Genomic DNA, 13,698 nt, shown 5'->3' with positions numbered 1-13,698 from the left:
AAAAAGTAACACAAACAGTGGTTAATCTGTCTAACTTAACACTGATCAGCAAAGAAGAAAATACCTTAAGTCTTGGTTTGTCTTACTATCCCCCTAACAACTTTGATTACCCTAATATCCGGATGGATATATATAAAGGAGTAAGGAAATTGAAATTAAAGAAATTATATGCTATGAAACGCAAACAAATCAACACAGACAACATTGATGATCCTCAAGTTGATAGTACACCATCGGGATCCAATACGGTAGCAGAACTAGAGGAGCTGTGGAATCAAGAAAACGTTCCGGCTGGAATGGCATCTCCTCTGGGTACCAACACATCCACAAAAGGAGCTAGCTCGACACATTTTAAGCCAAAATCGAAATATTGTCCCATCATGTTGCACGACTCCATTGACACTTTTCACGAGGTCATCACTGGAAAAATCGAAAAATTAAATAAAAAAATTGGTATGAGCATCCAAAAGCATCGCAATCAAGATCACAAGTACTTTCAACTAATGAAAAAATTAAAAAACAATAAAGAGGTCGTGATACAAAATAATGATAAGGGAGGAAACATTGTCCTGTGGGCACACAATGAATATATAAAGGAGGCCATGAGCCAACTAAATGATAGACAATGTTACACACGAACAGATGTTACAAGACTGAAAGAAATGTATTGAACTTATTACAAAAAACCATCAAGCTGGCGGAACAAGCAGCTAATAAGTGAAAATGAGTACAAATATTTAAAGAATGACAATCCAGTTGTACCCACGATATATTTCATACCAAAAATCCATAAGGACAATAAAACACCACCAGGACGTCCTATCATTAGCGCCAGAAATAGCATCTTCGAAAAAACATCAGTATACGTTGACTATTTCCTGCAGGACTATGTAAAATCTTTAGCATCCTACGTAAGAGATACTAGCACCTTCATAAACAAAGTGAAAGACTTTGAATGGAACTCCCAGTTTATACTGATGGCACTGGATGTGTCTTCATTATATACAAGTATAGTACATGAGGATGGCATACAAGCTGTTGAATACTATTTGAGAAACAGAGAACAATCTACAAGCAACACAATGAAATGCTGTTGGCAATAATAGAATTTTGCCTCTATAACAATATATTTATGTTCAATCATTTACTATATTGCCAGAGTCAAGGAGTAGCCATGGGGGCTAGCTTCTCCCTGAGCTGGTCCTCATGGGGATCCACAGAGATATTATGTCTACTAAGGTAAAACTGTGGCTCAGTTTCATTGATGACCTCTTTGTTGTTTGGCATGGAACTAGAGATGAGGCAGAAAGTTTTGTGGCTCACATTAACAAGAATGATTTAAAATTGAGATTCACTGCAGAAATTAGTGATACCTGTGCAAATTTCCTAGATACTAAAGTATACATAAGTAACAACAAATTAGAAACTACTTTGTATCGGAAAAAAACAGCAGGAAATTCGGTGCTGCATGCCTCCAGTTCTCACCCGCGCCACTTAGTGAACAGTGTGGTATAAGTTATTGTTTGGAATGACACGCGTGAAAGCACGCGCGTCATCCACAAACAATATGCGTGTGTTGTGATTTTAATGTGTGTATGTCGCGTGGTTGTTGTTCGCGTGCTGTGTCCATGTGCATTGTGTCTCGTGTGCGTGTTGTCCTTTGAATGTGTGCACCTCATATAAAGAGTATGACTGGCGGTTGTGATTCATTCTAACTGGTACATTACTGGAGTTAATTTGCAAATAAATCTGCTCTTACTTCATTCATGAATTTCGTCCGTTTCTTCTTCTGAGGAGTCTTTTTCTAAACTTACAATACTGGCGACGATCGGGAACACGTTTCTATGCGTGCAACATACGGATTTTTGAAGGAATTACTGTTTTTTTTTGTTCAATCTGTTTTCATTGGTTGTTTTCGTCGACGATTTTCGCCCTAATTCTTTCTATTGGATGTCATTTTATCCTCTCCATTGGATGATTCAGGAACAGATTTTTAACGGTCGTTCTCATTGGATGTTGATCGTTAACATTGGTTTCTGAGAAAAAAAAATTCAGTTGGCTTGAAGACTGTGAATAATATCTACTGTGAGGATATTTACAAGAAAAAGAAAAACAATCATCTTCAATACCACAATACAATGAACAGTAAGTGACTTCTGTGATTCACACACACTGTTGTGAGTCACAAACTTTTAAAGGGAGACTGTAAAATAATTTATTTATTCACATTGAATCACTTAAATTAACCTGTTATTAACTTTTCTACATAACTATGACGGGGATTCAACCTCCTCCATCATTTTTAGCCATTAAGGGTGATCCCCCAATTGAATGGGATATTTGGGAACCAATGTTTTTAGCATATGTTGAGGTTCTAGAAGAAGAAGATTGTGGAGCAGAAAGAAAATTAGCTTTATTAAAGCATTGCCTAGGAGGGATTGCTTTTAAAGCATTCAAGAGTTTACCTCCCTTAAATGATACTTCTAATTTGAATGTATATCAGATTGCAACTAAACAACTTACTATTAGATATGGAAAAAAAATGAACATGGTCATGGAGAGATTTAAGTTTTACTCAAGGAAACAACAAACAGATGAATCTATTGATAACTATGTTTCTGCAAGAAGGGCATTGGCGGTTACATGTGACTTTGAACATATTAATTATGATCAAGTACTAAGAGATCAGATTCTCATGTGTACCAACAATAAAAAAATACAACAAAGGTTATGGACAACTTCTGACATGACTTTATTTATTTATTTATTTATGGCGATTTTTAGAGCGCGCAAATACCCGAGGGTGTCTCGGCTCTGTTGTCACAGAACTCTCTATCGGAGAAGGGGGTTTAGGCTTGGAACAACCATGTTTTCAGTTTTTTTCTGAAATTGAGCAGAGTTGGTGCGCACTTGATGTGGAGAGGGAGAGTGTTCCACAGTCTGGCTGTGGCAATGGTGAAGCGTTTTTCTCCCCAGTTAGCCCTTCTTGTGCGGGGGACTGTTAGCAGATGGGCTGAGGATGAGCGCAGTGTTCTTCGCTGTTCGGGCGGGTGAAAGGCTTGTTTTAGGAATAGGGGGCCATGATTGTGGATCGCTTTATAAGCTATGCACAAGGCTTTAAATTTGATGCGGCTCCTCACAGGCAGCCAATGCAGCTGTTGGATGTAGGGGGAGACAGATGCAAATTTGGGAATGTGTAGCAGGGTCATAGCTGCTGCATTCTGTACAGTCGTTTGTTGAGGACCTTTTGTTGTGCATTTAGAAGCAAGGCATTACAATAGTCGGTCTTAGAAAAGACTAACGTGCTGACTAAAGTTTTGCCTGCAGAGGATGGTAAGTACGGGATGAGTTTTTTGATCTTTTTTAAGGTGTGGAAGGAGGATGAAACCACTGAATTTGCGTGCTGCTGGAAGGACAGTTTGTTGTCAAAGATGACCCCCAGATTTCGTACCTTGACTACTGGTTCTGGAGGTTGTGCCATTTGTTGGGGCCACCATTGTGGAGACCAGATTGGTTGTAGTCTCCCGAATGTCATCACTTCTGTTTTATCAGAATTTAGCTTGAGGCAGTTTGATGACATCCAGGAGCTTATTGCTTTCATACCAGATTGGAAGTTTGAAGCTACTGTTTGGCCATCATCGAATACGGACAACACCAGTTGTGTGTCGTCTGCGTATGTGGTGAGAGAAATTCCGTGGGATTTGATGACCCTCGCTAAGTCAGACACATATATATTAAACAGTGTCGGGCTTAGCAAGGATCCCTGTGGTACACCGCAAGGCAAGGAGAAAGTCTGGGAGGTGTATTGTCCCAACTTCACCGTTTGTGGGCGGTTTGACAAGAATGAGGCGAGAAGCTCCTTAGCCTTGTCCCTTATTCCTATTGCCGCGACACGGTCGATCAGTGTGGTATGATCGATCGTGTCGAAGGGTGCGGACAGATCTAAAAGTATGAGGATTGCAGCTCCTCCATTGTCCATGGTGGATCGTATCTCGTCCGCAGCTTTCAGGAGTGCTGTTTCCGTTGAGATTGCCAAGTCAATAGAGCATTCTGAAAAATTTGTAGATGAAATTCGATCACAAAACAACAATAAACCAGATGTTTTAATTCTTAACAAGGAAAATGACAAATTTAAGAACTCAGAAAAATATAGAAAAACTATCAATACAAGGAATGATAACCAGTATGGAAGTGAACATAGAAATAGATGGCAAAAACCTGATCAGAGAACAAATACTTGGCAAAGACCTGATCAAAGGATGAATATGTGGCAAAGGCCAGATTCAAGAGTATACAATATGTATTGTTTTAGATGTGGTAGTGGTTACCACCCAGGGAATTCGAAGTTATGCCCAGCTGTAGATAAAATATGTTCAAGATGTGGAAAAAAGGGGCATTGTTCAAAAGTCTGTAGATCTGCACCAAGGAGAGTCAACTTAGTACAAGACCAGGAGCATGAAGGCTTAAGTGATTGTGAATTTGATGTTAACACTATAATGTGCATACCTAAAGAACCCAAAGTAAAAAAATGTCCTTCATGTGATATCATTATTGATGGAGTATCCACTAAAGTATTTGTAGACTCTTGCTCATGGTACACTATTCTACCTGACATTTTATATAAGTCTAATTGGCCTAATACTAACTTAATGCAACCTGATATTACATCAAGCGGATATACAGGCCATAGACTACAACTCATTGGTTACTTTATAGCTGAGCTTAAATTTAAAACTCGTTCTACACATGGAAAGGTGTATATTACAAAATCATCTGGTGATTCATTGTTAGGTTGGCCACATCAAGAACAACTCGGAATGAAACTTGATCCTAATGCTGATCCTCCTGTTTACTCCATTGATTCTGAACCAAGTAATTGTGTGCCAAGTAAAAGTGGAGAAGATGTTTTGATTTCTGAAATTAAAGAAAAATTTCCTAAATTATTCTGCAATGATTTAGGAAGATATAAAGGATTTGAACATCGGATAAAAGTACATGCGAATGCTCTACCTGTCCGTCATAAAGTTAGGAATGTTCCCCTTTTTTATAGGGAAAAATTAAAAGAAATTCTCAATGATATGTGTGAAAAGAAAATAATAGAACCCATTGAATCATCTCCTTGGGTTTCACCCATTGTGATTTCAATCAAATCGGGGGGAGATCTTCGTGTGTGCATAGACTTACGCAGTTTGAACAATGCAATTTGTGTGGATTCACATCCTTTACCTAATCTGCATGAAATGGTTTCTACTTTAGATAATGCCAAAGTATTTTCCTGTTTAGACTTAGCAAGTGCGTATCATCAAGTGGTTCTTCATGAAGACTCAAGAGAATTAACTGCCTTTATTACACCTGAGGGCTTATACAGATTTTGCAGGATGCCTTTTGGACTAGCTAGTGCAGCTGCGGTATTTCAAAGGTTGATGAAAGAGACTTTAATTGGTTTAACTGGGGCAATTGCATTCCAAGATGACATCTTAGTTTTTGGGAAAGATAGAATTGAACATGACAAACATTTATTTAAAGTGTTAAATGCTTTATCAGAGACAGGTCTAACACTTCGTGCTTCCAAGTGTAAATTCAGAAAAGAAGAAGTGGAATATCTTGGACATTGCATTAGTGGAAATGGTATTAGACCTAAAACTTCACATATGGAAAACATTAGCAAGGCATCTGTTCCTCAAAACAAAGAACAGTTGGTTGCTTTTTTTGGGACTTGTGGAATTTTATGCAAAATGTATCCAGAACTATGCAAGTGTAATTGAACCTTATAGGATGCTTTTGAAGAAAAATGCCAAATTTGAGTGGACTGATGCTATGACGTCAACATTTAATGCTGTAAAATCAATGATAATTAGAGCACCTTGTCTCAAACCATTTGTAATTGGCAAGAAATATATTGTGACGGTTGATGCAAGCAATTGTGGATTGGGTGCTGTGTTGATTCAAGAGGAATGGGGTAAAGAATGGAATGTAGCATACCCTTTAAGGACGTTGAGGGAGTCAGAGCGACATTATTCTGTAATTGAAAGAGAACTTTTGGCATGTGTTTGGGGAGCGGAACAAGGAGGCTATTCAATTAGCTGTCAAAGGTGGTTTATGCTGGAATAAAGCGTTACAATCCATGCTGTTGTCGTATAGGACTGCTCCTAATGCTGTTACCTTGTTGTCTCCTTTTGAGTTACTGAGAGGGTGTAAACCCAGTACTAATCTGGTTCCTTGGTGGTTAAAGAACAAGGATAGTGGTCACATTGATTTTGCAGAGGTTGATTTTGGAGAAATTCGCAGGAAAGTTGATGATTATAAGGAGAAAATGAAGAAGGATTTGTCAAAAGTGGAGACAAGAGGCTGTGCGTCTATTCAAGTGGGAGATTTTGTGAGATTAAAAAGGGGAGGTTATGTACATAAAGGTTAGCAAAGTGGTCTGATCCCATTGAGGTAATTGAAGTATTCAAGAGTGCTGTGAGAGTACTGGATGGAAGTGTTTGGCATTTTAGTAGAGTTTCAAAGTTTTATAATAGCAAGCAACCTTCTGGTGGTGATTCTCCTAACGTGTTTTCGAATGAGGATGACTCATTTAATGAGTTTTTGGATGTCACCGCAGACAGTTCGGCGTCATCTGATTCGGCTGCTGTTTCTGTCAATTTTTTTTAAAAAGGAGGGAGGTGTGTGGTATAAGTTATTGTTTGGAATGACGCGCGTGAACGCACGTGCGTCATGCGCAAACAATATGCGTGTGTTGTGATTTAAATGTGTGTATGTCGCGTGGTTGTTGTTCGCGTGCTGTGTCCATGTGCATTGTGTCTCGTGTGCGTGTTGTCCTTTGAATTTGTGCGCCTCACATAAAGAGTATGACTGGCGGTTGTGATTCATTCTAACTGGTACATTGCTGGAGTTAATTTGCAAATAAATCCGCTCTTACTTCATTCATGAATTTCGTCCGTTTCTTCTTCTGAGGGGTCTTTTTCTAAACTTACAATAAACAGCATCCCTTATGGCGAAATGCTTAGAATCAAGAGGGTATGCAGTACACAAGATGAACTAGAAAAGGCCCAACAACTTAGCAAAGAAAGTTTTGAAGCAAGAGGCTATTCCAGACAAATAGTAGATCATGCCATTGCCAAAACAGCGACACTAGCCAGGGATGATTTATTGGTTAAAAATAAACAAAAGGAACAAGATCAGTGCCAAAGCTAGTAAGGGAGTCAGAGGATGATAAGAGTTTTCGCCTAATAATTGGATACAGTAAACAACATAAGGCACTCCAGAAAATCATTCAGGGAGGGTGGTCCATACTTCTAAGCGACCCCATATTAGGACCCCTGCTACCGCAGAGGGCGTCCATTACGTACAGCAGAGCTCCCTCAATGAGAGATTGCTTGGTGGTACCTGATCCTGAAATAATAACTAAACCAACCTGGTATCATAACTTAAAAGGTTTCAAAAAATGCAAAACATGTAAGGCATGCACCCACTGGGTCAATACCAAAATATATTTTAGCCCATTTAAGTCAAAACCGTACACAATAAACAAAATGATAACTTGTAAAACCGAGTATACAGTATATGTTCTAACAAGCCCATGTGGTCTTGTCTACGTGGGCAGGACCAAATTACAAGCTCATGTTAGAGTACTCCAACACCTCCGCGCCATAACTAATATGGACAACACCTATCCGGTGGCGCAACATTTTAAGGAACGCCACGGATCCAACAACAAAGGGTTGTCTTATTATTTAATAGACGCAGTCTCCCCCAACAGGCGCGGAGGAGACAGGGAGAACAAACTACGTAAGTTGGAAACCAGATATATTCTGTTATTAGATTCGAAACATCCTCAGGGATTGAACCTAACAGAAGACCTGTACACTTGTCTGGAATAAAAGTTAGAATAGGAATGGGCTAACTGACATCCGGTATACATGTCCTTAAATATGCAAATCAGAGGTAAAACATATTACTGCCCATAACTCATATTTTGTAAATAGATTAATTTTAGGTCTATTTATTTACTATGTTATGACTTTTTGTATTGGTGTTTTTAAATATTTTTCAAATATCTTTGGATGTTTTAAATATTTTTAAATGTTTTTCAATTTGTATATGATATTTTTGATATTGTATTAAGCACACAAAAGATATAGATGACATCGGATGAATTGAGATGCATCGGTGCTTATGTGATTTCTCTGTGTTGGAAAAGGCAGTATTTTAAACCTCTGAGTTGGGTAACCCCCCATACATGTAGATTGGATATCATTGTGGAGCAATACAATAGTATCAGGCAGAACTAGAAAATGAAATCAATGATTGATGAGAATGTGATGAAAGCAAAGTATACTGGTAAATAAGTATGGCGATACACATGATAGCAGTTTGCTTTGGCTCATTAGGTCTGTAATAATTGTCTGATTGATAAGTACTGGACATGATTTTAATATCACTAGCACATTTAGTCACATTATAGAAATGTTCGCTATGGAAGGTGTTATACGTTAAAAAACAATTCCAACTGAAATGAGGTGTATGTATTTTACAGAAACATCTAAAAAATGCAATAGTGATCATAATAATGGTACAAAGTCAATATTAATGTATTTTCTGGATATTCATGTATCAAATCATGAGAGACTATTTTTACATATATTTGCATGTTTATTTTATCATGTATAATTATGTATTTTAAAAAACGATCTGATAGTTGGAAATCAGCGCATATACCACAAGCGTAAATGAGTATGTTTTCTATGTCCATAGTGAAGGTAACTCACGTGGTTCACTAAATCACTGCACTGTCACTTTAAAAATGCTTCCTTAGTTCAAACAAACTGTCGAGTGAACAAGTGGCGTTTGCGCTGCGAAACGAATCTCTGACTCTTGGGTAAATAAAAATTTGAAGCACGAATACTGGGTCCGTGTCCTGTTTGCTTGCATCGCGTGATTGAAGACGTGGCGGCCGTGCTGACAGGATTTTATGATGTATATATATATATGTATATATATATATATCAATAACAAATGGCAAATCATTTGTTTGTAAATAGATCAGTAACAGGAAAATCATGAAAACTGGTTTAGTATGGGCTGTTCACTTCTAAATAGGGTTTAGCTTGTATTGCATGTAATGAGTGTTTCTACTTGTCATCGCTAGCAAATGTCCCTAGAAACATTAACTCTGGCCCTCCTGCCTAGGGCACCAATGACTGCAGCACCAGCCCTACTCTGTCCCTAGTGAGCACCTGTTATGCTTACATCAGGTTGATTACTAAAGTATACAAAATGTGATGGATGGAATACTTGAATTAATCTCAGTCACAAATTTACACACCTTGCCAGCTCTGTTTAGATCCAGCTATATGAAAATTAGTCTTCACTCTGCTCTTTTGGGAAAAGTCCAGTCCAAACAGCCCAAATTGCAACACAAGGAATCTGGTACCGGTGTCAACCTTATTATGAACTCATCAGCCAGGTACAGCTTGGTTTCATTGACATAGTCTGCACGGGACCCATGTCTGGGCATGTCCGTCTTACTTAAGGCTGCATAGTATGGTACACAAAAAGTGATGCGCCCATAATAAGGGTGAAACCGGTCATAGGTTGTTTGTATTACTGTTCAGGGAGGACCTGGCCTGGCAGTAGAGGACTGAACTGTTTGCATCAGAAGCAGGGTCAAGGCTGATTTGCATATGGATGGGTCCAAACTGAGGTGGCATGGAGGGCGAAAAACGATGGGCTGGTATGTGGCCCGAATGATTGTCAGTGGATGTGATTAATTAAAGCATTTTATCCATCACTTCAATTGTTTATGTCCTACAATGAAATGACAGCATTATACAAAATGTAAATAAATAAAATACAAAACTCCACCCATAAATTCTTCAAACATTCCACATTTAAGATTCTTGATGGTTGCCAGGAGAGAAGCCGTGTACACTTCCATTTGCTTCGGTATAATAGGACAAAGATACCACGTGCCATGATTTTTATGTCTGAACATTCATTTCCATTCATGTATCGAGCCAAAAGGTGAGTTTTAATCCAAGTTTGGTTGTGAGCTTTGATAGTTCTGCACTGTTGTTGATGAAATCTCTTCTCCCGACAGGTTTTTGACTTTCATCTGGCTCCTGAGGATATGGAAGCCATTGATGCACTCAACAAAGACTTGCGCTACTTGGACAAGACAGGGTACGCTATTTAAGGGGTCTTTGTAGGGGCGTTTTGAAAGAGAGGGGAGGAGAAACAGTGGCTCTTTGTAATGTGAAACAATATATTAGCAGACATACTCAAAAGCATATTTTAAAATAGATTGGGCAATGGGACAAGATACTATATACACTGTGGCCCCATTTATTAAAAGTGGTGCATCGCTGTGTGAAAGTGGCGATGCGACAATTTTCAGTGCTCCCTCCTTGCGGAACGATGGATGCGCCGCTAATATTCTACAGCACATCATAGAATGACAGATACATCAGTAATTCTGACGTATCTGTTAGTGCAAAACCAATTCTTTGATGGAGTTGTGTCGTAAGCATGAAACAACTCCAGCAATGCATGGGGGAGCCCTATTCCCATTGCACTGCGTTACCCTTATGGCTGCTGTGAGGCAAGCGTAAGATTGTGACGCGGTAGCATCCTAGAAGTGGTGCAGTGAAATCTGATAGATTTCACTGCGCCCCTACTACGAGGCTTTCTCACTTGGGAAAGCCCACCCTGCATACATTATACCTTTCACAGGTATTATATAGCGCAGGCATTTACAACGTGACGCATCTGCTTAAATGTGTCACTTTGTAAATATGGTACAACATCGTGCATTATTTACACCATTGCTGTGTCACAAAAGGTGACTCAAGAACGGAGTAAAGTGTTGCAAGCATTCATTATAAAGGCCTTGGTGTTTTTATAGATGCTCATCCAATATTCAAGAGGGCATCTTTAATTACTGAGGATAGGGCTGGTGAGGTTGGGTGGAGGAAGGAATGGGTAAAGGAAGATTGAATATTCAGCAGGAGAACAGTTATTGTTGGTTTACTTAATACATTTTGAGTTGACTCTATTGCTTTTTGTAGGACTTGACATCCTACTTCTGAGTGCTGGCAATTTAATAACTGATTGACAAATAAAAGTTATGAAGATGTCATAAAGCACATCAACAGCAAATGTGAGTTATAGAATTTAAACCAATCCAATGTTTATTGACTGTATATTTTTAGAATTTCAGAGCATCCAGAGTTCCCGTTCAATGATGAATACTAGGAGGCTGCCATCCAGTGACGAAGAGAAACCATTTTTACAACAGAATAGAAAGAAGAGTCTTCTATCTTACACATTTGCCAATCCTTCTATCACGATCTTGACTTCCATTCAGTATTAACCCCAAAGTTACTCATAAATCATGCCTTCTCTGAAGTCTCCTGCCTAGAATATTGTTGACTTCTAACATCTCCCTAGTCATTCGTGTCTGTTGTGCAACCATCAAATGATAGTGAAGTAGTCTCCTTAACTCACCTACCTTGGAATATTTAAAGATTCGTGAGCTGTACTCCATTCTACAGGCGGTAGAGGGTTGTACTCTGATGCCCATACAAGACTACATCATTATCGTCATGGAGACTGAGATCTCTGTGCCTTCAGAGGGCACTGAAGCTTTGCCCCCATTTTCCACCAGTGCATGGGGGATCATTTATTTGTTGACTTGTTCAAGACTCTGAGGCTTCCTCTGGATATCCCAAAGAGTAAAGACCATGAAACTTTGACCTATGGTCCAATGTCATTCGAGCCATAAATCAAAACTTTCCATCAGTGTAGGATCCTCCTGCAAAACATGGCTGTTCCCCAAACTTTACATAGAGCAGGAGAATCACGAGTTTGCCACACAAGGTATTATGCTACATTTGTGACAGAGTACCCTGCCCATTAACACTAATTAAGGCCCTCAGTTCCTTTCTACCAGTTGAAACTAGAAAAGATAACAAGCAAAATCTTCTGAAGCACTTGACTGTCTATATGAAACAAAGGCTGTGACAAATAAACCATGTGAAACAAAAAATAATTGTCTTTTTTATAAAATGCAAATCCAGGATTTGTAAAGCGCAGCAAATCAAAATCACCTATGAGAGTCTCAAGGTGCTGAATTGTGGGTGCAGGGAGATTCAGGGATTTGCCCAGAATCACAGGATGTTGAGCCGATGCACAGGCTCGAATTTGGTAGCCCCCGCTCTGAAGTTAGGAGCTCAGGCCTTTACACCACACCCTCTCCCTCTTGTATAATCTTTCCAGTATTTGTGACAAATGGGATTTAGTTGGCTTTCTCAGTTAGTCTTTAGTAGTAAATTTGGTACTGAACCAGATGGCATACTCCCAAGTCAACTGATAAAGCACTGTTTTCAATTTGGGCATTGTGACATAGAAGAGGGAAAACTAGTGTCGCACTGCTGAATATGAGAAACTATGCATGGTTGTGATAGAAAATTTGACAGAGGCCATCATAAAATGTCCAATATGTTTGCTGGCAAGTGGGTGATTGTAGATTACAGGCAGTGAATATGCTTGATAGTAACTTCACAAACATTTCACAATCTCCACAACACCTGAAAGCAGCAAGACCAAGTAGCAGTAATAGATATTGATCAATGGTGCTTTATTCAGACAACTAACTAGTGCTTGGCCAGAACAGTACAAAAGCCTCTGAGAGGAAAAAAGTGTAGGTGTATTAGCGGAGAAGGCCGCGCACAACCTTAAGACCTGACTGAAGTATCATAATCCAAATAGGGATAGACAGAGATAAAGTTGATCAGCCAGAGAGAAATGTATATCCCCTTGAAGGTATTGCCTCAATCCTAGAGAGGAGCAAGCAGAAAATACAATTCTACTGGACAAGAGCAGGATGAAGATCAAAGTGAGAAGGGCTTCCAGAGGATATGACACAGCTCCAGCTATCTCCTACCATCCTGATAACAAATAATAACTCCTTAGGGGTAAGGCATCCGTCTAATCAGAACCACTTTATCAAGCACCCACTAGTGTGCCATCTTATGTTTCCCAAAGAATGAAAGAATGACTGCCTCTTCTGTACTGACCAAGATCAAATATGAGAACTGTAGGGAGTGCTGGATGATGGCTGAAAGGATTCTCATCGCAGACATGCCTTGTTTACACAAGCAGTTGTTAAGGCTGTCAGAATTAATTCAAAATGCAAGGAGTAAAGGAATACCAAAACTGCATAATCTATTTATTTTATTTCACTTGGTTACATCAAAGAGGACAGATTTCAGGTAACATCCCATATGTGGTGCTAATGCTATCAATTCAAGAACTACATGGCATTAGAAGTCTAGTCTTGGGCTTTCAAACATGAGTCACTCATTTGGCTATTTCTATCTCTCCAAGGATCAAACAAAGATCAAAGGCTTTATAGCTCATGGCAGAGATAATCCTTAGTTTTCACCATTCAGTGGCCTTCATAGACACATCTCTAATCTGCTTTATTATGGAGGAGGCTACTGAATATATCAACAAAAGGCATCCTAATTGGAAGTACACCATGTACAATCTGTTCTGCACAGCAATTCCTTGTCATGTCACTGGCATATATATAGTTCACAGTAGCATGATTTATGTTGTTATCACATCATATCACATCATAGTGCATTCTTTGTCTCCAAAATACTGACCTCAGCCTACTAGAACACATATCCA

General features: G+C 39.1%; 1 protein-coding gene across 2 annotated transcripts in view; it reads left to right on the top strand.

Moving 5' to 3' along the window:
• The window catches only part of LOC147734752 (estradiol 17 beta-dehydrogenase 5-like), a 318,862-nt gene extending 306,823 nt beyond the window's left edge, over positions 1-12,039 (top strand). For both annotated transcript variants that reach the window (XM_086953029.1, XM_086953030.1), the window contains 2 exons: positions 10,103-10,185; positions 11,214-12,039. In XM_086953029.1, the coding sequence (XP_086809155.1) occupies positions 10,103-10,185; positions 11,214-11,256 (126 nt within the window). In that variant the 3' untranslated portion in view covers positions 11,257-12,039. The remainder of the gene's footprint in view (positions 1-10,102; positions 10,186-11,213) is intronic.
• The last annotated feature ends 1,659 nt before the right edge of the window (positions 12,040-13,698 follow it).

The sequence above is a fragment of the Lissotriton vulgaris genome, chromosome 1_2 (genome assembly GCF_964263255.1).
Source record: "Lissotriton vulgaris chromosome 1_2, aLisVul1.2, whole genome shotgun sequence".
In the NCBI taxonomy this organism is placed as follows: Eukaryota; Metazoa; Chordata; class Amphibia; order Caudata; family Salamandridae; genus Lissotriton; species Lissotriton vulgaris.
Note: the sequence above shows the minus strand (reverse complement) of the source record. Positions and strands in the feature narration are given on the sequence as shown.